Source organism: Mus musculus, chromosome 12 (genome assembly GCF_000001635.26).
Source record: "Mus musculus strain C57BL/6J chromosome 12, GRCm38.p6 C57BL/6J".
In the NCBI taxonomy this organism is placed as follows: domain Eukaryota; kingdom Metazoa; phylum Chordata; class Mammalia; order Rodentia; family Muridae; genus Mus; species Mus musculus.
Genome location: NC_000078.6, coordinates 38,192,451 through 38,220,286, shown reverse-complemented (window position 1 = coordinate 38,220,286; position 27,836 = coordinate 38,192,451). Strand labels below are relative to the sequence as shown.

The 27,836-nt window shown below is 36.9% G+C and overlaps 1 protein-coding gene across 8 annotated transcripts in view; it reads right to left on the bottom strand.

Moving 5' to 3' along the window:
* The window catches only part of Dgkb (diacylglycerol kinase, beta), a 754,071-nt gene that overhangs the window by 413,953 nt on the left and 312,282 nt on the right, over positions 1 to 27,836 (bottom strand). For all 8 annotated transcript variants that reach the window (XM_006515068.3, XM_017315019.2, NM_001361688.1 and 5 more), the window contains 2 exons: positions 5,899 to 5,984; positions 4,179 to 4,268 (listed from right to left, as the gene is read on the bottom strand). In XM_006515068.3, the coding sequence (XP_006515131.1) occupies positions 4,179 to 4,268; positions 5,899 to 5,984 (176 nt within the window). The remainder of the gene's footprint in view (positions 1 to 4,178; positions 4,269 to 5,898; positions 5,985 to 27,836) is intronic.

Sequence of the window (27,836 nt, the reverse complement as noted above, 5' to 3'; positions counted from 1 at the left end):
GATGTACTCACTGATGCAGAATCAGTACTGATATGTGGGTAACAGATCACTTTCTGGTTTAATTGGAGGCTTGTTGTATAGAAGGGAATTCATGCTTAATATGGTAGACACAACCAAAGTCCACAACTGGAAAGGTCATGTCCGAGGACACTTATTATTCTTGTTTTGCTAAACAGACATGGCAAATTATCTTCAAAGTGTTTATATTTATACCCACAGTTTGGTGCTGCCCTCACCTTGGTCAACAAAGCTTTATTTTGCAATGGGCTCTGGTTAATGAAGACTCATTATGGTCAGTGCACTGAGAATGGGTAACTGTGGGTGCAACAATGAAGTATTTATATTCACTTCACCCTTACTCAGGGTACAGGAAATATCACGAGAGAAAGGCAGAAAGGGCTGGAAAGCAAGAGGACAGGATAGTTGCGTGAAATATCTCTTGGATACAGTACACCTGCCATACTCCTGGACCTCCACCAGTGGGCATCACCTGCAGAATGAGCATCTTAGACAGGGAGAGTTGCTTAGAAGGCAGGTACCCCAGGAGATTTTGTCAACGGATGGCAGAAGGAGGAGAGGTAATAGTTTTCTTTGGCAGTGTGGCCATTGAGATGTGGTCCATCTTCTACTGGGTGGTTATTACATCTATACACAGACTAGCAGGACTAATTGAGTCAATGGGCTACAAAAAGTACATTCTGGTGAAAAGGGACAATTGTTGGGGGGTCTTTGGGAACACTGAAAGACAGTAGTAGTGGTGAATATGATCAAAATACTTGTATTAATTCTCAAGAAGTATATAAGACTATTTTAAAATTAACACTTTTGGGGCTAGGGAGTTGACTCAGAGGTTTAGAGTACTGTTTGCCCTTCCAGAACTCCTGAGATCAATTCCCAGCAACCACATGGTGACTCACAACCATCTGTAATGGAATTGGATGATCTCTTCTGGTGTGTCTGAAGATGTATACAGTGTGCTCATATACACAAAATAAATAAATTAACCTTTCTAAAATTTTAACACTTCTATGTAAAATAATCCCTGTATCTCTGATTTACTATATTATATACATAACCACACTCACACTCATATGTTTTTATATGTTCCAAAAATTATAGCCTTGGTTGAAACATTTTGGATAGTTTCTACCTCCAACTTTTGACCTCCAATTTACTAATTTGTTTAACAAGGAAGTGCTAGAAGCCATGAGTAGTGGTTACATCTAATAACATGTGTATTACTTGTAGAACTCACTATTTTAAATGAAAAAGAAAGAGGCATCCTCCAATACAACCCAGGCTAGAAGAGAATGCATTGCCTTCGAGACTGATATTTTCAATCACCAAAACTCGAAATCCCAATGCCAGAGCCCATGATAATTCCCATGCCAGATTTCAAAACTAAGCACTATTAAACAGATGAAGCAGAGATTAGAATAAATAGTAATTACGTGGAAATTACTGAGTATTATCTTAAAATGTATGGTGTAATATATAATTTCAAAGCATAAAACGTAATAGTATGCTTATAGTGAGTCACTTGCAAATCATAGAATGGTTTAAAATATTATGTAAGAAATATTATATAAGACTAGTTCAGGCTCACCAACCCTAATATCCATCTCCTAAGAACTGTGCACTTTTAAAATTCCATCAGGCTTCCTTTAGTCATTTCAACAGTTGAAACTCTCTTTTTCTTCATAGCTAAGCTTCTAAGAAAATGAGAATTCCTTACGAAGGCCATATTGACCATCTAGCTATTGGTAGTTTAATTCATTCTTGGTAGTATATGGTAGTATATGACAGCATAATTCATTCTTCCATAGCACCAGACTTTGTTGAATGTATATGCATATCATTCTTCACAGATTTACAGCCCACATGATTTAAGGAAGATTTATTCTCTAAAAGAATAAGAGCCACTAATTTATTTCCTCTCTACTGGGCCAGAATATACTAAGCACTTTGAGAATTCATCTCTAATCTCATCTTTGACTTATGAGGCAACCCTTATCCTTCCACCAATGATATCACTTATGTGGTTTTATATGAAGCTTACCTACATAAATATCGACTTTTTAATTTAATTTGAGACATAATTCACTTGATTGTTTGAAAACAAAAAAATAACAAATTAAATTTTCAAAGATCAAAAGAATTTTTTAAACATCAAATGTATACAGCAGATTATGTGTACGACTATAGTCATACTATGTCACTCTGATAGTACCCTTCACTTTAATAAATACACATGTATGAAAACTGGTGAACAGAGGTATCTTGTAATGGGTATATCTTTATCTTTGACAGTCACATGGTATTGTACTGATTATTAATAATATCCTTTTACTATAATACGCATTTGAAAATGCCAAATAGAATATGTGGTATTTTTAATTTATCTTCCAATTCTGCTTATATAAAAGTACAACAGATGGATAGATAGATATGCAACAAAACTTCTCAACTTTGTTCTAAATCACAGTTACTTGGGAGGATTTTATTTTTTATTTTTTTTCCCAAATGACCTATTGTCTGCCTGAGTTCTATCCCAAGGGTTTTCCATTCAGGATATTGAGGGTAGGGTCAACCATTTTATTTTTTAATAAGCTCCCCAAGGGCTTCTGATTCACAATGTCTTTGGAGACTGCTTCAAATATCTCAAAGTGTGTTTAGATACAAAAATATTTATAATTTAAAGATTATTTCTTTAGTACAATCTGTAATTGTCTGGCAATCATTGGGTAGCTACAACGCCTTAGCAAAGTATTTTTGAGTCTACCCTGAATTATTGTCTTCATGTGCACTCTGCTTGATCCACCATCTTACTGTAAGTTGCATAAGACAGGCTCCTTACCACTTCTTAGTCCTTAGACACTAAACCCGGTCCCCTCTGCTTATGAAGTCTACACCAGGATGATGTGACCATTAATCTTCTCCTCCAAGTGAGTGAAGGCTTTTCATTATGGGATCAATTCACAGGTTATTAGAGAGTCTTAGGTGCAGCAATGGGGGATGGGGGGCAGAGGGTAGCAACCAGAAAGTCCCACATTCCAGGAAAGCAAGAGCCTCCCACGACCCCACAGGGATGCCATTAGCTGAAATACCACACAAGGGGTGGGGGAAAACCTGTTGAGACCATATTTAGAGCTTCCACATGCCCACCCCTGATCCTTGGTTGAGGGATGGGGCTACCCACCCATCTCCAAAAGTTTACCTCAGAATTGCTCCTGTCTAAAGGAAATACGGGAACAAAGAGTGGAGCAGAGACTGAAGGAAAGGCCATCCAGAAATTGCCCCACCTGGGGATCCATCCCACATACAGACACCAAATTCAGACACTATTGTGGATGCCAAGAAGTACTTGCTGACAGGAACTTGATATAGCTGTCTCCTGAGAGGCTCTGCTAGATCCTGACCAATACAGATAAGGATGCTCGCATCCAACCATTGGACTCAGCAGAGGGACCGCAATGCAGGAGTTAGGGGAAGGACTGAAAGAGCTGAAGGGGCCTTATCTGGCATCAGTGGGAAGGGAGGTCCTTGGTCCTCTGAAGGCTTGCCCCAGTGTAGAGGAATGCTAGGGCAGTGAGATGGGAGTGAGTGAGTGTATGCTTATACACAAGCATAGATCACAATGATTATAGTAATGTAAATTCCAAATAATACTACTTAGTGTATTCACTCTTGGCAAAGTAACTCATCAATGTTTCTTTCTCCAATTTTAGTTGTTATTTTTTAATTTTATCACATTTGTCATAATTTCAGTGTAGGAAATTGTTTTTGTCCAATGTCTACTCATAATCCTTAGACATGCTCCATTTTAGGCTGCAACAACCTCTATCTACTTTCTACACTAGAAGATAATAGCAAATTAACAGACTGAATAGTGCCTTAGAGTTCTAAATGTGTACCTTATTTTCTAATCAAGAAAAGGCCAAATTAGAGACATTTTGAAAACTTGTCCCCCCCCCGACCAAATCTGTAATTGATATTTAATTAAAGTCTATCATCCAGTCTAAACTTCTTAATCCATCAATCCCTTCAAACTTTTGACTATTTTTAAGACACTTAGTAAGCATAAAATCCTCTTATATCACTACACCCACATGATAAGCATTGTGCAGTATTAAAGGCATTCTCTGGCTTTTCAGATGAATTCTATACAGCATGCTTACCTCCACCCCACCGCAGGCACCTTGCTAAGTCATTGCCAGTCCCAAGAGGCAGGATGGCAACTGGAGGGTGCTTGACTACATTGGCCTTCTCTGTGGAATGAGAAAATGGAAACAATATTTGAACCCAAAACACATCAATGTTAACAAGCAAACAAACTTCCATTAAATAATTTCAGTAAGTACATTCAAATACCTACAAGTTTAATTTTATAAACACAGTTATAAATTACAGTGTTTCATGTTGTACTAACTGATGTATTAGACAAATATCATTCTTTAGGCAGTAACAGGGTTTTTATAATTTATACATCAGGAAAAAAATTTAAATATCTTGAGTTAACTCAAAATCATGCCTTATATGTATGTTCATGAATGTCTGTGGTGTGTGTGTGTGTGTGTGTGTGTGTGTGTGTATTTGCCTCTGTTTTATCCTTATTAAAATCCTGATGGAGGAAGTTACATGAAGCATAGGAATGCATATTATCAGGAAATAAAGTAGGTTCCTTTATAAATATCTTTTGCAACATCAACTCCATAGACAGTTTAATATATTTGAGAACAGTTAAATTCTGAAAGTGAATGGCAGTTAGTAACGCTGTTTAAGTGTTCCTATCTATAATATTTCAATATTTCAAAGCAAATGAACAGAGCGTTCCAATTGGATGACCTGAGATCAGGTTTGTTTGCTTATTATTTAATTAGCTTTACCTTTGTATCATAACGTTCTTTAGGTTCCAAACTATAGATCTGTTACCAAAGTTCCATATGTTTTATTTGAATCATCACATATCTAGAAGGAATCTCAAAAATATATTTTTCTTTCTGTTTCTTTCCTAAGCTCATGATATCTGTGTGTGTGTGTGTGTGTGTGTGTGTGTGTGTGTGTGCATGCGCGTGTGTGCACGCGCGTGTGATTCTGTATGTTTATTTGTATGTGTTGAATCAGTTGATGAGATAATTTATGGATACCAATGCAATACCACTAAACTTGGACATACAATGAGCCAAAACTTACTAGTCTTCACATTAAAATCCTTATACATGCTTCATCATGTATATATTTGCTCAATAATTTTTATAATTCTTGAATTTTAACTTTTTCATAGGAATTATGTATAAATATTTTATATCTTTTATTAGAATATCAATAACAGAGTTTTCAATTGCAATTTTTATAAACTAGTAGTAGACTAATATTATTAGATGGATAAGAAAAGTGTTGATGAGAACATGTCCTTTGTTTGACTAACTGCACATAGGCAACTGGGGAGGGGAGCCTGCGCTGGGACTAGTGCCTGCCACTCCCACCATGACATTTTCAATTTGAAATGTTTTTCAGTGCTAACAAGACAGAATGTTCTGATCTTCATTTCTTTAAAAGGAAAAAAAAAAAAGAAATTCTGTCAATTTGTTTGAATTAATACTTAATTTTGAAAGAACCTCTAACAAACTGAAATTACTCAATTCAGAGACTAAAAAATTTTTTAAAGTAAATATTTGTTTAAAATGTACCAGCTTCTAAATACCAATTCATTGGTTTTTAAACTATTAATAAGTTCCAACAAGGGGTACATCTGAAAAGAAAAACACAAAATATTCAGCAATCATCAGCTTTTAGATACTTGTGCATACTTGATAGACAGAAATATTGATAGAACAAGGACAGAATATAAGGTTACTAGACTCATGCAAGGCACAGTAAACATAGGTCTTCATTTACCTATGCAATCCAAAATCCAGCCCACAGTCCCATCTCCACCGCATGCTAACACTCTGAAGTCAGGGACATCGCGAAAAAAGTGTAACCTGGAAAAAAGGTATTTATGGCACATTTTTACATTTATAAGAACTTCCTCATTTTTTTTAAGTTTTAGCCTATTCTTTAAGAAATTGTACATTTTACTTATAAAATGTTTGTGTTAAATTTTCATTGATATCTTACATATCATTAAAATATATTTTTGTATATGTGTGTATATATATATACATATATATATATATTCCAGGTTCTGTAAAGGATATAATTTTTAAAAACAGCCAAATTAAAAATACATAATATTAAATTATAACATTCAAATTTTTACATCCTTCCAGATGTAATGAAAATACCATAATACATACTAGCATAGGCTATATAATTTCTTTAACAAACAAGTACTGTCAATCAGCCATTGTTTTGAAAAAATTATTTAGATATGATTACCATGTCAGTCAATATAATGTGGTCAACACTTTTCATTCTCCACTGCACAGAAAAATCGTACAGTCTGCAGTTAGAATTCTAGCTTTCAGAACATCCTTATGACTTTCAGTCTGCCAATGCAGAAGGCAAATTTCACCTTGTCATTTGACCTGGTGAACAGTGTTTATTACCCATGAGTGCTCAAGCTTAATTGCTGGGTCAGATGTGCTAAATGCCCACTGTTCCTGCTGCCATTGCATGCAGTGTGCTCATTAACACAACCTACCTCCAGGAAGTCACAGAGGCAAGTAATGTATCCAGCATGTAATAGTCTTACATGCTATTTTGCAGCACATGAAGAATAAAGAATGGAAGCAAGGCAAAAGCTAGTTCTCCCTCCTCTTTGCCCCACATATCAGTATTGGGAACCATCCAGGTCATTTTTCTCTATATCGACACATTGATACTCACATACAAATAGTTATGTAGAATGCTTCATTATGTATCATGTGTATTTTATTTACTTTAGAATTTTATATACAAAAAAAAGGGAGAGGAAGGGGGAGAGAAAGAACAAACAGAGAGAGACAGAAAGAGAGAGACTACATGGTGTTGATGGTAGAGGAGGCTAGAAAAGCCAGGGGTACTATTAGACACAGTAAGAACAGAATAATATGGATGCTGAGAACCAATCTCTGGTCCCCTAAAAGGGCGGCAGGTACCCTTAAATCACCGAGCCATCTTCTCATCCCTTCTCAGTTCATTTTAAAAAGGAGGTTTTTACTTTGTTAAATTTATTTTAACCGAACTAAAGGTTTTGTTTAGTTTATTTTAAATCTTTTAACTCAATTTCTAATATTTCTGAAAGATGGGTCTGTCATAATCTCACTACCTCCAGGTGTATAGGATTCTTTATGAACTTCTATATATATGAAACTCTTTATGGATTCTATATGGAATCATGCGATAAGGTGGTTTTCACATTAGATATGAGTGAATGGATTCCAAAATTAAATAATTTGCTTCCTTGACCTTTTATATTGTGTCGGGAATTTTATTATAGGCTGGAGAAATGACTCAGTGGAGACATTACTTTCTTGGCATGTGTGAGGAGCTGAGTTCAATCCCCAGTAACATGAAGTTAAAAAAACCTGTTTTTTACTATTAAAAAATTAATATTCTAGTTACTATCTGTATCACATTTGTGTGAAAATCTGCATGTGTGTGAGGCTACTTTAGAGTACAATGGACTTTAATTTGCACATATATTTTATTGCTTTTAATGAGTCAATTCCCAGAGTCAATAAGAGTGTCCAATTCCTTGAACCCCCTTGAGTAATAAGTACATTTGAATATTACAGCTTGGCTTCAAGAGAATAAATAAACACCTTTCTCTCTCTCTCTCTCTCTCTCTCTCTCTCTCTCTCTCTCTCTCTCTCTCTCTCTCTCTCTGTCTCTCTCTCTCTGTCTCTCTCTCTCTCTCTGTGTGTGTGTGTGTAATCTAATGTCTGTTTAGAACATAGTTGAACATTTCCATATAATTTTTTGGTGACATGTGACCTTCTCCATGAGCAGTACAATACAAATCTTGAAATCTCTTCAACTGTGTGTCTATTAATGTTATTTAATAATCATTTTATATATTGTGACTGATATTTTTCATTTAAGTTAAATTCCTTTAAATGGTACCTTTCAGAGCTATGTTAAACAATATATAATTATATTTTAAAATGCATAAAATTTAACTGAGCCCACAATCTATTAATAAAATTCAAAGGTATTTAGGGTGTAATTTTCATTCATTTTCTTGGGCATCAAGATGTATATTATATATGTTGCAAATATGTTGCAAATATTTTCCTTCCATTCTTGCATCATTTAATATATTTGTGTCATGTACAATGACAAAAATGCCTAGGTACCAATCTCACACTTTAGCAGAACACCTCTTACAATCTGCATATTTTCCTGTCCTTTTCCGCCCTATAATAGTTATTCCTCACAAACACAGTTTACACATTTGAATACTGGGATGCCAGGTGTAGGCTTCAATCTGCATTCTGTACCATTTCCTCCCCAGTACTGGTACTAATTTCCATCAATGTTGTTGCTCTAGAGCTTTCTATGTGTAACTGTTTCTTATTTATTTCTACTGATGAATGAATTTTAAATTATGTGAATATGTTTTTTTCAAATCTATCCCACCAGGCACTAGGCTTGTCCATTCATGTTATTATAAAAATGCTTTTAAATATGTTTCCTAATATTACAAGTTTGATTCTTGTGTATTGTTAAACGTTCTTAATTTGTCTTGATTTTAGTCATTTGGTTTGCATTTTCAAAATATTTTATGAATTAAAGATTCTTCTTTATTGAAGTAACCATTGAGTGAATATTAACCAAAAAAAAACCCTCAGAAAACCCATAATACAACTCACAGACCATATGAAACCCAAGAATAAGGAAGACCAAAGTGTGGATGCTTCAGTCCTACTCAGAAGGGGCAAAAATAATCACAGGAGGTAGAAGGAGGGAGGGTACTGGGAGGGAGAGAGGAGGGCGAGGTACAAATGTGAACAGGAGCACATATGGGAGGAGACTGGAGAGATGTACAGAGGATCAGCAAATTGAACTGAAGCGTGTAGCAGTGGGGGATGGGGAACTGGGGCTAGTCACTAGGAAGACCAAGATGCCAGTGACCAAAGAGGTTCCCAGGACCCAACAGAGATGACATTAACAGAAATACCCAATAAAGGGGAGAGAGAACCTGTAGAGACTATATCCAGAGGTTATGCATGGCTCCTGGTTGAGGGATGGGACCATCCGACCATCACAACAATATTAATATTAATATTAACAACATTGCTCCAGTCTAAAGGAAATGCCATGACAAAGAATGGAGCAGAGGCGGAAGGAAAGGCCATCCAGAGACTTTTCCACCTTGGGATCCATCCCATCTACAGACACTAAAATTCAAAACATATTGCTGATGCCAAGAAGCACTTGCTGACAGGAGCCTGGTATAGCTGTTCCCTGATAGGCTGTGCCAGAGCCTGACCAACAGAGATATGGATACATGCAGCCAAACATCAGACTAAGTGCAGGGACCCTAAAGGAGGAGTTAGGGGAAGGACTGAAGGAGACAGAGGGGTTTGGAACCCCATAGGAAGAACAATATCAACCAGTCTGACCCCTAAAGCTCCAAGGGATTAAACCACCAACTAAATACTCATGAAGGAACCCACAGCTCCAGATGCATATGGAGCCGAGGATTAATTTATCTCACATTAGTGGGAGGCGAATTCTTTTGTCCTGTGGAGGCTGGATGACCCACCATAGGGGAAGGCTAGTGTACTGAGGCATGACAGGGTGTGTATGGGAACACCCTCAAAGAAGCAGGAGGGAAGTGGTGGGGAGGTGATAGGGGGTTTAACTGGGAAGGAGGATAACATTTGAAATGTAAATAAATAAAATAACCAGTAAAATAAAACATTGAAAAATGTGCTTTGTAATTGTTCGTAACTCAGCTTTTTTCAGCTACAGTTCTGTAGCAGGTAACTGCCCTCATCTATATTTTTGAAGACTTTAGAGGCTAAATGGCTTACAAAGCATGCCAGCACAAGCAGGTTCCCATGCCTGAGTGTGGTGATGTCCAACCAACCAAACTCACCACTGTTCTTCTACTCCATGGTGCTGTGTCATCTGTAGTTCAGGGTAGGTCTCTTAAAATTGTCACCATTGGTTCTTCAGCACTGTCCTAACCCCAAACACAAATCCCATGTAACTGTCAGGCCAGCTTACCCTCTGTAAGTGGAGGCTAAATGGACTGAAAAGTTGGCCTGGAGCTAAATTTAGTAATCCACTCAACCCATGAAATTTTCTTCCACAATTCATTTATTCCTCATTCTACTTAATCACTGAATAGGAGGCTAGAAAAATTTTTAATCATTTTTAATGTGAGACCCCTTCAGCTTCTCATAGTGGGATAGTGCCTGCTTTCCTGACACATAAATTTAAAAGATTATATATACATTATACTCTCAACAAATTCTCTCTCTCTTTCTCTCTCTCTCTCTCTCTCCATCTCTCCGCCACCATGTGTTGTGAGTGTATGTGTGTGTGCGTGTGTGTGCGTGTGTGTGTGCACATTTGTAGGTCAAGAAATCCTTCTGTATTTCTCCAATTCTCTTACCCACCATGTTGAGGCAAAGGAGTCACAAAAACATTTCCTAAACTGTAAAGCTCAATTGAGCAGAGAATTCTGCATGAAGTTGCAAACAGTGTCTAGTGGACAATTGGGAAGCACGCTCTGACCAAAGGATGCAGTAATGATATTGCATTGATCTATGAAATTTGGCAAAATGCCAAAGGCCAGGTCTCCCATTACTTATTTCACCTGGGATAGTAGCCATGTGCACCTGCTACCTATTCCTCCTTCCCGGGAGAATGGAAGAGGGAATGCGGAGGTTCTAAAGGAATACCTCTCTGGAAAGTTTAGTAGTCTGTGCCATACTTCTCATCTCTATCTCTATCTCTATCTCTATCTCTATCTCTATCTCTATCTCTATCTCTATCTCTATCTCTATCTCTTTATCTCTCTCTCTCTATCTCTCTATCTATATCTCTATATAAATCTGGAGGATTAACAGGTATAATCAACTTACAAGGAAATTATATTGGTTTTTTACGTGAGTTTGCATAGGTTTTTGTGCATGTTTTTTCAAAGTTAAAAGATGAGGCTTCTGTTTCATAGTTTTAGACACTGTCTAAAACTGTATAAATCGTGTTCACTAGTCACACATACTGGAAAATCCAGATGGAAGGACATTCAACAAAACAACTAACCAGAAGTTGTCAGAAGCATCATGACAAAATAATGAAACTAGGGAACTCTCCCAGATTAAAGGAATGTAGAAAATAAAGGTTAGTAACTCTGGTAAATTCTGAACTGACGGATAGCATTCAAATGAATTAGTTTTCTATGATAATTTCATGTGTGTGTGTGTGTGTGTGTGTGTGTGTGTGTGTTTAAAAGTTCAAATAGAAGTTTTCATCATTATTTAATTATTATTGTTATTATAATAATTATTTAATTACTATCAAATTTCAAGTAGTCCACAATATCACTGTTTCCCCTAGAATACCTGTCTACGATCATTACATTTGTATTATCTTAAGCTAATGAGAAAGTTTAGTAGCCCCCTTCCAGATATTCTTCAATAGCAAGTCCTGAAAATCCATTTATTTAAGAGGACTTCATTCTAGAGGTTCCCCGTACAACCATCTACCTATAGTTATCAACACAGTATTTTCATTTAAAACGCCACTGGAAATACAGATCACTTAAGACTTCTGGACTCAAGAGAAAGTATCTGGTGAGATGGTGACACTCATTCTCAAAAACTCACACTCCTTTTGATTAAATTTTAAGATGGACTTGATGTAAAAATGAGTAAGCTCTCAATTCTGTACAACAGTATTTTAAGAACACACCTGGGAAATACCTTAAGAAAGAAAAATACTTCAGGTCACTGCACTATAATTTTAGAAGTGTGTGACAATCAAATTTCTTTTGTTTTTGTTTTCTTTTTTGGGGGGGTGTCGAGACAGGGTTTCTCTTTATAACCCTGGCTGTCCTGGAACTCACTTTGTAGACCAGACTGGCCTCGAACTCAGAAATCCGCATTGCCTCTGCCTCTCAAGTGCTGGGATTAAAGGTGTGAGCCACCACTGCCCAGCTATGTGTATGCTATTAAACAGGGTATGTATTATATATAATAAAATATTGTTATTGTATAATAAGAGGGAATCAAATACTTTGACAGCCCTAATGATTACCTTATTACATGTGTTTACTCCTTTTACATTAAAAAACCCTGAGACTAGAGGGTTAAAAATAGCATTATCACATCACCAGATGTTTTGTTTTATCTCCTATTCTTTAGAAAATAGAGAGACTTGAGAAGCTAGCATCAGAAAAATTATTGATTCAGACTTTAGCATTTCACATCATAAATAGCATATTTCTTTCTTATTATTGCTTTTAATATTATATTCACAATTGCATGTCTATACTTTCATATTTTTCTTAAAATCACGATATTATATAGCCTCATAGCTGCTTCAAATGTCAGAGTGGATTTCTATTTTCGGATATTATTCTTGTTTTATAACTGTATTTATAGTGCAAAAGATGAATTTCAGTTTCTTGGTAGGATCCTTCTGTAGCTCTGGCTGGTCTGAAACTCACTATATATAGACTAGGCTATAATTGAATTTGTGATGAACTTCTGTTTTAAGCCTCCAAGTACTGTAATACAGGTATCAGTCAATACATTAAGCAAAAAAAGCCAATTCTAAATAACATCAGCCTTATTTACTTACATCCACGTGGCATCTACCAACACCCTCCTCTCATTGATGTTAATAAAATTTCAGTGTATTTACAAAGTGGATGTAAGAAGTATTCAAGTCTCCTATACCTTCATTCTGTAATTTGTGCAACAAATTAGGGATACAGGAGAGGTAATTAATTTAAACATTTCCTTTTGACATTAAGTTCATTTTTCTTTGATATCTCAAAACACTATTTATGCAAATGTGAGTTTTAGAAGTGGAGCAGAAGATAGAGAGAAGGATAAAGGAGAAAATGAGAAGTACATGTGAATATTAACTCCTCTCAGCCCCTGATGCTATCTCATTAAATATTAGTCTTGGCAAAAAAAGTACCCAGTAAAAAATAAGTTCGTTGAAATGGTCTTCTTACAGGTGTGCATGATGTGTGGAAAGGTTAAAGTGTTATGAAATTTCTTCAAGTCATTTTTAGTGATTAACAAAGTCATGTTTATGAACATAGTGGAGTATGTGTCATTATTACAAGTTGGAGCATCTTCTGGGTATATGCCCAGGAGTGGTATTGCCAAATCTTCCAGTAGTACTATGTCCAATTTTCTGAGGACCCTCCAAACTGATTTCCAGAGTGGTTGTACCAGCTTGCAATCCCACTAGCAATGGAGGGGTGTTCCTCTTTCTCCACATCCATGCCAGCATCATCTGTCACCTGAGTTTTTGATCTTAGCCATTCTGACTGGTGTGAGGTAGAATCTCAGGGTTGTTTTGATTTGCATTTCCCTGATAATTAAGGATGCTGAACATTTTTTTTTTCAGGTGCTTCTCAGCCATTCAGTATTCCTCAGTTGAGAATTCTTTGTTTATCTCTGTACCCCATTTTTTAAATACGGTTGTTTTTCTGGAGTCTAACTTCTTGAGTTCTTTGTATATATTTGATATTAGCCCCCTATTAGATTTAGGACTGGTAAAGATATTTTCCCAATCTTTTGGTTGCTTTTTTTTTTTTTTTTTTTTTTGTCTTATTGACAGTGTCCTTTGCCTTACATAAGATTTGCAATTTTATGAGGTCCCATTTGTCGATTCTTGATCTTACAGCGCAAGCCATTGCTGTTCTTTTCAGGAATGTTTCCCCTGTGTTCATGTGTTTGAGGCTCTTCCCCACTTTCCCCTCTCTATGTTTCCGTGTCTGGTTTTATGTGGAGTTCCTTGATCCATGTAGATTTGAGCTTTGTACAAGAAGATAAGAATGGATCAATTCTCATTCTTCTACATCATAACCGCCAGTTGTGCCAGCACCATTTGTTGAAAATGATGTCTCTTTTCCACTGGATGGTTTTAGCTCATTTGTCACAGATCAAGTGACCATAGATATGTGGGTTCATTTCTGGGTCTTCAATTCTATTCCATTGATCTACTTGTCTTATTTTATAATAGCCAGAAGCTGGAAAGAACCCAGATGTACCTCAACAGAAGAATGAATACAGAAAATGTGGTACATTTACACAATGGACTACTATGCAGCTATTAAAAACAATGAATTTATGAAATTTTTAGAAAAATGGATAGATCTGGAGGATATCATCCTAAGTGAGGTAACCCAATCACAAAAGAACACACATGATATGCACTCACTGATAAGTGAATATTAGCCCAGCAGCTCAGAATACTCAAGATATAATTTACAAAACACATGAAACTCAAGAAGAAGGAAGACCAAAGTGTGGAAACTTCGATCCTTCTTAGAACAGGAAAGAAAATACCCATGAAAGAGTTACAAAGACAAAGTGTGAATCAGAGACTGAAGGAATGACCATCCAGAGACTGCTTTACCTAGGGATCAATCCCATAAACAACCACCAAAGCCAGACACTATTGTGGATACCAACAAGAGCTTTCTGACAGGAGCCTGGTACAGCTGTCTCCTGAGAGGCTCTGCCAGTGCCTGACAAATACAGAAGCAGACTCTCATCCATTGGACAGAGCACAGGGTCCCCAATAGAGGACCGAGAGAAAGGACCCAAGGAGCTGAAGGGGTTTGCAGCCCCTTAGGAGGAAAAACAATATGAACTAATCAATAACCCCAGAGCTCCCTGGGACTAAACCACCAATAACACACACACACACACACACACACACACACACACACACACACACACATGGCTCATGGCTTTAGCTGCATATGTAGCAGAGGATGGCCTAGTCGGTTATCAATGGGAGGAGAGGGCCTTGGTCCTGTGAAGGTTCTATGCCCCAATACAGGGGAATGCCAGGGCCAGGAAACGGGAGTGGGTAGGTTGGGGAGCAGGGAGAGTGGGGAGGGGATAGGTGATTTTTGGAGGAGAAACTAGGAAAGGGGACAACATTTGAAATGTAAAAAAAGAAAATAGTTAATTAAAAAAAAGTCATGTTTAGTCAATTAACCTGGACTCCTGAGAGTTCTCGAACACTGGACCACCAACCAGGCAACATACACCAGCTGATATGAGGCCCCCAACATATATACAGCAGAGAACTGCTGAGTCTGGGTTGAGTCAGAGAAGATGCACCTAACCCTTAAGAGACTGGAGGCCCCAGGGAATTTAGAGGTCTGGTTGGTTGGGTGTTTGATGGTAGGGACATCATCATGGAAACAGGAGGATGTGGAGGAGGTATGAGTCAGAGGGTGGACAGGGAGGGAATAAAATCTGTAGTGTAAATAAATAAACACATAAATTGATTAATAGACGATTAAATAAAAAAGACAAAAGCACAAAAAATTATATTTTATACAACTATCCAAAGGTTTCTTAATATATGAAAATGCCTTCAGAAACATCTTTTGTTAAGACATAATTTTTGTACGAGCTGGGAAATATTCATATGTTTCTGTATGTGTGGCACAAGCATGCATAGTACCTGTGGAAGCCAGAACTACAGTTATAGACAGTTATACATCCTGTGTAGTTGTTGGGAATAAACTCAGGTTCTCTGAAAATCCAGTCAGTATGCAATAGTTGGGCCTTCACTCCAGGTCTATAGAAGTCATTTCTTGATATGGGGTCCTCACTCGAAAACTCAATTTCACTGATTGGCTACGCTGGGTTGTCAGTGAGTTCAAGGGACCCCTTCCCTGACCCAGGTGCCCTTGTACAGAGAATCTGAACTCAAGCTCTCTTGGTTGTACAACAAGGATTTATACCTAACGAGACATTCTCCACCCAACCTAAAAATATCAAAAGATATCTTAAATAATTATAAATATAAATGTATATTTAAGGACTGAGTAACTGATATTAAATAAAAATTCTAGATGATATTTGGACTATGCTGCATTAGAATTTGTAATTAGGTCAGATTTATTTTTTGTTTTGTTTAACTTTCAGAAAATAAAACGGGGCAATTCAGAAAAGCAGAATTACATAAAAGAAGGGTGAAAGGTAATTGATCTAGACAGATAAGAGCATCTGTGGTATTTTAGTCATATAATGTATGTGCATCTGAAAGGGCAGATCCTGCTCTCTTCATTTCTCCATTTCTGAACGTTCAGCTGTTTGGCCTTTTTATTTGGGGTGAAGGAGGACAGAGTTTCTTGTGGACATCAAGGGAGATCCTTCTATAAGCTGGAAACATAGGTAAATATCAAAGCCAAGAGGAAGAGTATAAATAAACCCTTATATGAAAACCTGAGTGCCCATTACAGAAGAGTTAGCAAAGGCCTTGAGTTCTAGTTTGTTAACATGGACTCTGAGAGTGAGGCTGGCGATGGATTTGTAGCTTGGTACTTTCACAACGGTTTGATCAGTAATCAGAGTTTTCCGCCCACTTCCAAGTTATAACCCCACTGCCTGTCTCTGGTGATGGAGGTTCTGGGATATCACAGAGGGTCCTAGAGAACAAAGCTACCCAAGGGAACATTCATTTTTCAAGCAGGGGCATGCTTTGGTTTAATTTGGTTTAAGGCAAATGCAGATTTAGAAAAACAATCTTCGCTTTGATAATTTGCCCAAGAGAACCTTCTTTTGTGGTTACAATATAATAAATAAATAAATAAATAAATAAACAAATAAACAAATAAATAAATAAATAAATGCTAAAGCAAAAAAAAAATTAAAAGATACACAAAACAATTCTCTAGATCTTTCAATAAAGGAGCTTAGAAGAATTTATCTTAATTTTGCAATTAAAGGCCATATATATATATATATATATATATATATTTGTTTTCAAAGTTCAGAATTTCTAATTCTAATCAGTAACAAAAGAGGAATTATTCCATTCAGGTCAGTTTGGTCGATCTGCACAAATTCTGAGTTTCATATTAAAGTTGTTACTGTTAATAAGTATCTAGAGGTAATTTTCTGTAGTTATCAGATTTTGAAAGAAAAAAAATTCAGACATTTATAGAGAGAGATATAAACTTACTTCACTTGGGTCAATTAATAAAAACTGCATATAAATTTCCTGAAAAGATAGTTAATAAAACTTATTGTGGGATTTCTTCTTAAGTTAGTTTTATTTTTTTATTGGTTATTCAATTTATTTACCATTCTATTTATTGGATATTTATTTACATTTTATTTTTATTTATTTATTTTTTATGGTTATGGTGTTTCTTTTTTTTTATTATGTATTTTCCTCAATTACATTTCCAATGCTATCCCAAAAGTCCCCCACATACCCCCCCACTCCCCTACCCACCCATTCCCATTTTTTGGCACTGGCGATCCCCTGTACTGGGGCATATAAAGTTTGCAAGTCCAATGGGCCTCTCTTTCCAGTGATGGCAGACTAGGCCATCTTTTGATACATATGCAGCTAGAGACAAGAGCTCCGGGGTACTGGTTAGTTCATAATGTTGTTCCACCTATAGGGTTGCAGATCCCTTTAGCTCCTTGGGTACTTTCTCTAGCTCCTCCATTGGGAGCCCTGTGATCCATCCAATAGCTGACTGTGAGCATACACTTCTGTGTTTGTTAGGCCTAGGCATAGTCTCACAAGAGACAGCTATATCTGGGTCCTTTCAGCAAAATCTTGCTAGTGTATGCAATGGTGTCATCGTTTGGAGGCTAATTATGGGATGGATCCCGGGATATGGCAGTCTCTAGATGGTCCATCCTTTTTTCTCAGCTCCAAACTTTGTCTCTGTAACTCCTTCCATGGGTGATTGTTTCCAATTCTAAGAAGATGCAAAGTGTCCACACTTTGGTCTTCGTTCTTCTTCAGGTTTATGTGTTTTACAAATTGTACCTTATATCTCGCTATACTAAGTTTCTGGGCTAATATCCACTTATCAGTGAGTACATATCATTTCTTTTGTGATTGTGTTACCTCACTCAGGATGATGCCTTCCAGGTCCAACCATTTGCCTAGGAATTTCATAAATTCATTTTTTTAATAGCTGAGTAGTATTCCATTGTGTAAATGTACCACATTTTCTGTATCCATTTCTCTGTTGAGGGACATCTGGGTTCTTTCTAGCTTCTGGCTATTATAAATAAGGCTGCTATGAACATAGTGGAGCATGTGTCCTTCTTACCGGTTGGGACATCTTCTGGATATATGCCCAGGAGAGGTATTGTGGGATCCTCCGGTAGTACTATGTCCAATTTTCTGAGGAACCACCAGACTGATTTCCAGAGTGGTTGCACAAGCTTGCAATCCCACCAACAATTGAGGAGTGTTGCTCTTTCTCCACATCCTCGCAAGCATCTGCTGTCACCCGAATTTATGATCTTAGCCATTCTGACTGGTGTGAGATGGAATCTCAGGGTTGTTTTGATTTGCATTTCTCTAATGATTAAGGATGTTGAACATTTTTCAGGTGCTTCTCAGCCATTCGGAATTCCTTGGGTGAGAAGTCTTTGTTTAGCTCTGAGTTCCCTCTTTTAATGGGGTTATTTGATTTTCTGGAGTCGACCCTCTTGAGTTCTTTATATATATTGGATATTAGTCCCCTATCTGATTTAAGATAGGTAAAGATACTTTACCAATCTGTTGGTGGCCTTTTTGTCTTATTGACAGTGTCTTTTGCCTTGCAGAAGCTTTGCAGTTTCATGAGGTCCCAATTGTCAATCCTCGATCTTACAGCACAAGCCATTGCTGTTCTATTCAGGAATTTTTCCCCTGTGCCCATATCTTCGAGGCTTTTCCCCACTTTCTCCTCTACAAGTTTCACTGTCTCTGGTTTTATGTGAAGTTCCTTGATCCACTTAGATTTGACCTTAGTACAAGGAGATAGGAATGGATCGATTCACATTCTTCTACATGATAACAACCAGTTGTGCCAGCACCATTTGTTGAAAATGCTGTCTTTCTTCCACTGGATGGTTTTAGCTCCCTTGTTGAAGATCAAGTGACTATAGGTGTGTGGGTTAATTTCCCGGTCTTCAATTCTATTCCATTGGTCTACTTGTCTGTCACTCTACCAGTACCATGCAGTTTTTATCACAATTGCTCTGTAGTAAAGCTTTAGGTCAGGCATGGTGATTCCACCAGAGGTACTTTTATCCTTGAGAAGAGTTTTTGCTATCCTAGGGTTTTTGTTAGTCCAGATGAATTGCAGATTGCTCTTTCTAATTCATTGAAGAATTGAGTTGGAATTTTGATGGGGATTGCATTGAATCTGTAGATTGCTTTTGGCAAGATAGCCGTTTTTACAATGTTGATCCTGCCAATCCATGAGCATGTGAGATCTTTCCATCTTCTGAGATCTTCTTTAATTTCTTTCTTCCGAGACTTGAAGTTTTTATCATACAGATCTTTCACTTCCTTAGAGTCACACCAAGATATTTTATATTATTTATGATTTTGAGAAGGGTGTTGTTTCCCTAATTTCTTTCTCAGCCTGTTTATTCTTTGTGTAGAGAAAGGCCATTGACTTGTTTGAGTTAATTTAATATCCAGCTACTTCACCGAAGCTGTTTATCAGGTTTAGGAGTTCTCTGGTGGAACTTTTAGGGTCACTTATATATACTATCATATCATCTGCAAAAAGTGATATTTTGACTTCCTCTTTTCCAATTTGTATCCCCTTGATCTCCTTTTGTTGTCGAATTGCTCTGGCTAGGATTTCAAGTACTATGTTGAATAAGTAGGGAGAAATGGGCAGCCTTGTCTAGTCCCTGATTTTAGTGGGATTGCTTCCAGCTTCTCACCATTTAATTTGATGTTAGCTACTGGTTAGCTGCAGGTTGCTTTTATCATGGTTAGGTATGGGCCTTGAATTCCTGATCTTTCTATGACTTTTATCATGAATGGGTGTTGGATTTTGTCAAATGCTTTTTCTCCATCCAACGAGATGATCATGTGTTTTTTGTCTTTGAGTTTGTTTATATAATGGATTACGTTGATGGATTTCCATACATTAAGCCATCCCTGCATCCCTGGAATAAATCCTACTTGGTCAGGATGGATGGTTGCTTTAATGTGTTCTTGGATTCGGTTAGCAAGAATTTTATTGAGTATTTTTGCATCGATATTCATAAGGGAAATTGGTGTGAAGTTCTCTACCTTTGTTGGATCTTTCTGTGGCTTAGGTATCAGAGTAATTGTGGCTTTATAGAATGAGTTGGGTAGAGTTCCCTCTACTTCTATTTTGTGGAATAGTTTGTGCAGAACTGGAATTAGATCTTCTTTGAAAGACTGTTAGAACTCTGCACTAAACCCATCTGGTCCTGGGCATTTTTTGGCTGGGAGACTATTAATGATTGTTTCTATTTTTAGGGGATATGGGACTGTTTAGATCATTAACTTGATCCTGACTTAACTTTTTTTCCTGGTATCTGTCTAGAAATTTGTCCATTTCGTCCACGTTTTCCAGTTTTGTTGAGTATAGCCTTTTGTAGAAGGATCTGATGGTGTTTTGGATTTCTTCAGGATCTGTTGTTATGTCTCCCTTTTCATTTCTGATTTTGTTAATTAGGATGTTGTCCCTGTGCCCTCTAGTGAGTCTATCTAAGGGTTTATCTATCTTATTGATTTTCTCAAAGAACTAACTCCTTGTTTGGTTAATTCTTTGAATAGTTCTTCTTGTTTCCATTTGGTTGGTTTCACCCCTGAGTTTGATTATTTCCTGCTGCCTACTCCTCTTGGGTGAAATTTCTTCCTTTTTTTCCAGAACTTTTAGATGTGTTGTCAAGCTGCTAGTGTGTGCTCTGTCCAGTTTCTTCTTGGAGGCACTCAGAGCTATGAGTTTCCCTCTTAGAAATGCTTTCATTGTGTCCCATAGGTTTGGGTATGTTGTGGCTTCATTTTCATTAAACTCTAAAAAGTCTTTAATTTCTTTCTTTATTTCTTCCTTGACCAAGTTATCATTGAGAAGAGTGTTGTTCAGTTTCCACATGAATGTTGGCTTTCCATTATTTATGTTGTTATTGAAGATCAGCCTTAGGCCATGGTGACCTGATAGGATGCATGGGACAATTTCAATATTTTTGTATCTGTTGAGGCCTGTTTTGTGACTAATTATATGGTCAATTTTGGAGATGGTACCATGAGGTGCTGAGAAAAAGATATATCCTTTTGTTTTAGGATAAAATGTTCTGTAGATATCTGTCAGATCCGTTTGCTTCGTAACTTCTGTTAGTTTCACTGTGTCTCTGTTTAGATTCTGTTTCCATGATCTGCCCATTGATGAAAGTGGTGTGTTGAAGTCTCCCATTATTATTGTATGAGGTGCAATGTGTGCTTTGAGCTTTACTAAGGTGTCTTTAATGAATGTGGCTGCCCTTGCATTTGGAGCATAGATATTCAGAATTGAGAGTTCCTCTTGGAGGATTTTTACCTTTGATGAGTATGAAGTATCCCTCCTTGTCTTTTTTGATATCTTTGGTTTGGAAGTCGATTTTATTCGATATTAGAATGGCTACTCCAGCTTGTTTCTTCACACCATTTGCTTGGAAAATTGTTTTCCAGCCTTTTACTCTAAGGTAGTGTCTGTGTTTTTTCCTGAGATGGGTTTCCTGTAAGCAGCAGAATGTTGGGTCCTATTTGTGTAGCCAGTCTGTTAGTCTATGTCTTTTTATTGGGAAATTGAGTCCATTGATATTAAGGAAAAGTAATTGTTGCTTACTTTTATTTTTGTTGTTGGAGTTGGCATTCTGTTCTTTGGCTGTCTTCTTTTTGTTTTTTTGAGGGATTACTTTCTTGCTTTTTTTAGGGCATGATTTCCATCCTTTTATTGGTTTTTTTCTGTTATTATCGTTTGAAGGGCTGGATTCATGGAAAGATAATGTGTGAATTTGTTTTTGTCGTGGAATACTTTGGTTTGTCCATCTATGGTAATTGAGAGTTTGGCCGGGTATAGTAGCCTGGACTGGCATTTGTGTTCTCTTAGTGTCTGTATAACATCTGTCCAGGCTCTTCTGGTTTTCATAATCTCTGGTGAAAAGTCTGGTGTAATTCTGATAGGCAGGCCTTTATATGTTACTTGACCTTTCTCCCTTACTGCTTTTAATATTCTTTCTATATTTAGTGCATTTGTTGTTCTGATTACTATGTGTCAGGAGGAATTTCTTTTCTGGTCCAGTCTATTTGGAGTTCTGTAGGCTTCTTATATGTTCATGGGCATGTCATTCTTTAGGTTTGGGAAGTTTTCTTCTATAATTTTGTTGAAGATATTTGCCGGTCCTTTGAGTTGAAAATCTTCATTCTCATCTACTCCTACTATCCGTAGGTATGGTGTTCTCATTGTGTCCTGGATTTCCTGGATGTTTTGAGTTGGGATCTTTTTGCGTTTTGTATTATCTTTGACTGTTGTGTCGATGTTCTCCATGGAATCTTCTGCACCTGAGATTCTCTCTTCCATCTCTTGTATTCTGTTGCTGATGCTCGCGTCTATGGTTCCAGATCTCTTTCCTAGGGTTTCTATCTCCAGCGTTGCCTCACTTTGGGTTTTCTTTATTGTGTCTACTTCCCTTTTTAGGTCTAGTATGGTTTTGTTCATTTCCATCACCTGTTTGGATGTGTTTTCCTGTTTTTCTATAAGGACTTCTACCTGTTTGGTTGTGTTTTCCTGTTTTACTTTAAGGACTTGTAACTCTTTAGCAGTGTTCTCCTGTATTTCTTTAAGTGAGTTATTAAAGTCCTTCTTGATGTCCTCTACCATCATCATGAGATATGCTTTTAAATCTGGGTCTAGCTTTTCAGTTGTGTTGGGGTGCCCAGGACTAGGTGGGGTGGGAGTGCTGGGTTCTGATGATGGTGAGTGGTCTTGATTTCTGTTAGTAGGATTCTTACATTTGCCTTTCATCATCTGGTATTCTCTGGAGCTAGTTGTTATAGTTGTCTCTGGTTAGAGCTTGTTCCTCAGGTGATTATGTTAGCCTCTATCAGCAGACCTGGGAGACTAGCTCTATCCTTAGTTTCAGTGGTCAGAGTACTCTCTGCAGGCAAGTTCTCCTCTTGCACTGAAGGTGCCAGATATCTGGTGTTTGAACCTGCCTCCTGGCAGAAGTTGTGTTCCACTCACCAGAGGTTTTAGGATCCCTTGGCAGATCCTGTGTGGGTCCTTGCGCGTGTCCGGAGACTCCTGGGCCAGGGACCCTGGTGCTGCAGTGGGCCAGAAGGGCTATTTACATTTTAAATGTTATCTCATTTCCCAGGTTTCCCCTCTGGAAACTCTATCCCATTCTCCCCTCCCCCTGCCACAGTATTCCCCCACCCACTACACATCTGGCCTCCCTGTCCTGGCATTCCCCTACCCTGGAACAGGGCTTCTCTTCCCATTAATGTTGGACAAGGCCATCTCTGCTACAGCTGCAGCTGGGGGCCAAGAATCACTCCATGTGTACTCCTTGGTTTGTGGTTTAGTCCCTGGGAGCTCTGGGGTGGGGGGATCTGGTTCATTGATAATGTCGTTCTTTCTATGGGGTTGCAAACCCCTTCAGCTTCTTCAGTCTTTCCTCCAACTTCTCCATTGCATTCACCATACTCTGTCCCATGGGTGGCTGCATGCATCCACATCTGTACTGGTCAGGCTCTGGAAAAGCCTCTAAGGGGATAGCCATACTGGGTTTTCAACAACATGTTTATTGCTGTAACTATAAAATTAAGATTATGGTTGTACTATAGAAACTCAGTACTTGAAGCTATTAATGGTTATTTAATCTTCATTGGTTTACAAATATTTAAGAAATATTAGCCCGGCAGTGCCTTTAATCCCAGCACTTGGGAGGCAGAGGCAGGAAGATTTCTGAGTTCGAGGCCAGCCTGGTCTACAAAGTGAGTTCCAGGACAGCCAGGGCTATACAGAGAAACCCTGTCTCGAAAAAAAAATCAAATCAAAACAAACAAACAACAAACAAACAAACAAACGAAATATATATATATATATATATATATATATATATACATTTATATATAGTTAGGAAATGACTCTAAAAAATTTAACATGTGTTCCCATTCATATATTTAGCATACATTTCTGGATTAAAACTGTATGCTGGAAAGATACAATTCTTGTCTTTAAATATTTTATTGGAATTACTGAATGCAGACAAAAGTTTCAAATAACTGAGATTTATTTTTGAGAATAGTTAAGGTATATTGTGTAGAGATGAAAGATGTCTTACTAGAAGTGGACATATCAGAATTGAATGTTGAAGTTTAGGAGCTAAGTGGTAAAATGGTTAACAGGTTATTATATAAGACTAATGGTTTATGGTTCAGGAATAAAATACAGATTAAAAAGGAACAAGGGTAAATGAAGACATTCAGATCAATTGAGTGAAAGGCTAGAAATACTAGAATGTTGATCACTATGTGATCAGAAAATGCCTAAATTATTTGTGCATGTGCATACTCAAGTGTTGCACTCAACCCAATAAACTCAGTCTTATTTTAATTAATAGATGACTAACTGTTTGTTTTTATATGGATGCCATGTTTGCAGACACATCAACAAATTCACAGTACTTTTAAATCTACACAACCCTTGCTTTAGTACGAATAATGTTTGTGCCAAGCATGGCCTGCTCTATCAAAATCTGATTTCAAATTCTCATCATAGAAACCAATGGAATCATTAATGCAAAAGCTTTTTACTGAATTTATAATATAACACTGTAAATATCCAGTGACTTACCTACATATAAGTGAATTCCCAGACATTGTGGATAATAGATTTAAAACATTTGATAGTGACAATTTCTTTCATTGAATAGAAGCTGTCAATGAAATTTTTTGAAATTCTTCTGTCATTGTTCATTGGCTTCAAACTATTCTGAGCCCATCAGCACTCCACTAAAACCACAGAGAAAACTTATAGTGGAAAGCCGTATTTGATCTACAGGAAAACTTTGTTCACAGAATAATATAAGAAGGGTCTTTCTTCATTTTGTTTTGAGATGATGCTATAATGTGAACTTTCTCCCTTCTCTTTCCTCCCTCTAAATCCTCCCATAATACCTCTTCATTCTCTTACTTTTAAGTATGTTTTCAGATCTGACCATTTGGGATTGTATAACCTCTCCACTGGAAGACATATTTCTCTCATTTTCAACATTCCTTTGTTAACTCTATGAAAAGTTGAGGTCATTTGGACTATCTCCCAACCAGTTCAGCATATCTACTGTTTTTGTCTTAGCTCAGCTCATGTTTAGGTAAACATGTTGATGTTCTATGGGTGTGACTTCTTAAATGACCAGGAGACACAGTCTTGAGTAAACCCTCTGTAAATACACTGCCTTTGTAATCTGTGTAATCTTTCAGCTTCAAGTTACTTTGCTCTCTGCACAGTAACAGGTTTTCCCTTTGAAAACTGAAGCACACATGACTCTGTCTCAGATTTGCCTGAGTCATTATATTTTATCATAAGAATGAAAAACAATGAATAGAGTTAGTGATGTGTGTTTGTGATTGTGTTGTGTGTATATGTGTATATATGTATACATATGTATTACAATATTTATGTTTAAATATTTATTTGTGTGGATATGTCTGTTAGAATATTTTTGATATCTGGATAAATAACAATCTACAAACAATGGTATATAGCTTTCTAACTGCTATCTCAATGGTTTAACTGTCTAAATGATGAAAGTTCAGTGTTTTCAACATTTTTGTGTCCTGATTCACATAATGACTGAAATCTGGAAGGCTTCAGGTGAAGAAACTCATGTATAAGGCAAATAAGTTGGTGCTATTCACTACAGTAGTACATTCCCTATTTCTTACCTTTATTAATTTATAAATCTTTACATTGGACCTAAAAAAATTGAAATGAAGTAGAGCTCCTCCTGCATCCAAGGAAAAGTCAGATGTGTCTATATGTTTAATTGTAGAAGAGCTACAGCACCTCCTGCATTGTACCTTATAGTCACTCATGTGAAGAAGAGGGGTTAATACATTATATTTACACTGGGAAATAACAGATTTTTTTTTAATTCCTAGACAGTTGTAGTAAAGATGAGTTGAATTTCAAAACACATTTCGTGATTTTTGTGAGGCATTTTGTGATATGACAGCATCACCTCTGACATGGTTCTGCAACAAGAGACATATGTAAGAGTCATACTCTCTGATTAAAGGGAGGTTTTATTTAAATTAAAATATGGTTGGAAGTTTGTTATATAAGATGATATTTTAAATTAAGAAAACAACAAAGTATGTAGAATCAGTTACATAAATTCCAAGTTGTTAGTAGGAAAATGTCTCAAGGTTTCACTTACAGAAGCATGTCTTATATATGATAATGTGAGTGTGTAGACTATTGTTATATTTTAAAACAGTACCTGTCTTATATTTAGTTCTAGCTTATAAAACAAACAAAAAAAATCTACAAAGTACATTACTAAAGACGAATTATATACATACTTATGATGAACACTATAAAAAGAATCCCGTTTTAAGAATTTTATATTTTATTTCTATTCTTTAAATACATTTTAATTAAAATCTATAGGTTATCTGACAACCAACTACCTATGATTTTTGTAGTTTAAATTTAAAAACCAAAAGCTATTTTACATGCATACAAAAAAATCGAGATAGATTTGGTTGACATAAAAGTAGCAGTTAGAACTCAAGAAGAATGAAGACCAAAGTGTGGACACTGTGCCCCTTCGTAGAATTGAGAACAAAACACCCATGGAAAGAGTTACAGAGATAAAGTTTGGAGCTGTGACAAAAGGATGGACCATCTAAAGACTGCCATATCCAGGAATCCATCCCATAATCAGCTTCCAAACGCTGACACCATTGCATACACTAGCAAGATTTTGCTGAAAGGACCCAGATATAGCTGTCTCTTGTGAGACAATGCCGGGGCCTAGTAAACATGACTCTCAGTCAGCTATTGGATGGATCACAGGGCCCCCAATGGAGGAGCTAGAGAAAGTACCCAAGGAGCTAAAGGGATCTGCAACCCTATAGGTGGAACAACATTATGAACTAACCAGTATCCCAGAGCTCTTGATTCTAGCTGCATATATATCAAAAGATGACCTAGTTGGCCATCACTGGAAAGAGAGGCCCATTGGACTTGCAAACTTTATATGCCCCAGTACAGGGGAACGCCAGGGCCAAAAAGTGGGAGTGGGTGGGTAGGGGAGTGGGGGGGGGGAGTGTATTGGGGACTTTTTGGATAGCATTGGAAATGTAAATGAGGAAAATACCTAATTAAAAAAATTAATTCTTAAAAATTTTTTTAAAAAAGTAGCAGTTAGAGAGTATATGAGAAGTGTCATAAATGTTTATTTTAATCATGTGGGATAAAAATAACTTTATTCTATAAAGACTAGAGAGGTACATTCATCATATAAACCATTTTTAATGGAGCTAACCTATTTTTTAAGTAATCTTCTATTCAGCTAATTATATTTATCCTCAGGAAAGAGTCCACTTATGTAAAACACTCAAATATACCATGTCTCAAAAATGATAATCAGAACTAGAGAAAAAATTCTTGGAAGGAGATGCTACACACACTCATATATATATGATGCAAATATTTTATAGCAATGGGAACAAAACAGACCAGAAAGGTGATTCATATGAAATTCATGAATCACAAAGGATGTTCAATTAACAGAGATAATCTGTAGATTGGAGTGAATAATGTACTGAAAGAGGAAATCTAAAAAGGGACTGACCTACTACCAAGGACAGCATAGCTAGAAGCAGGGGTGCAAGGAGATACAAGCTAACTG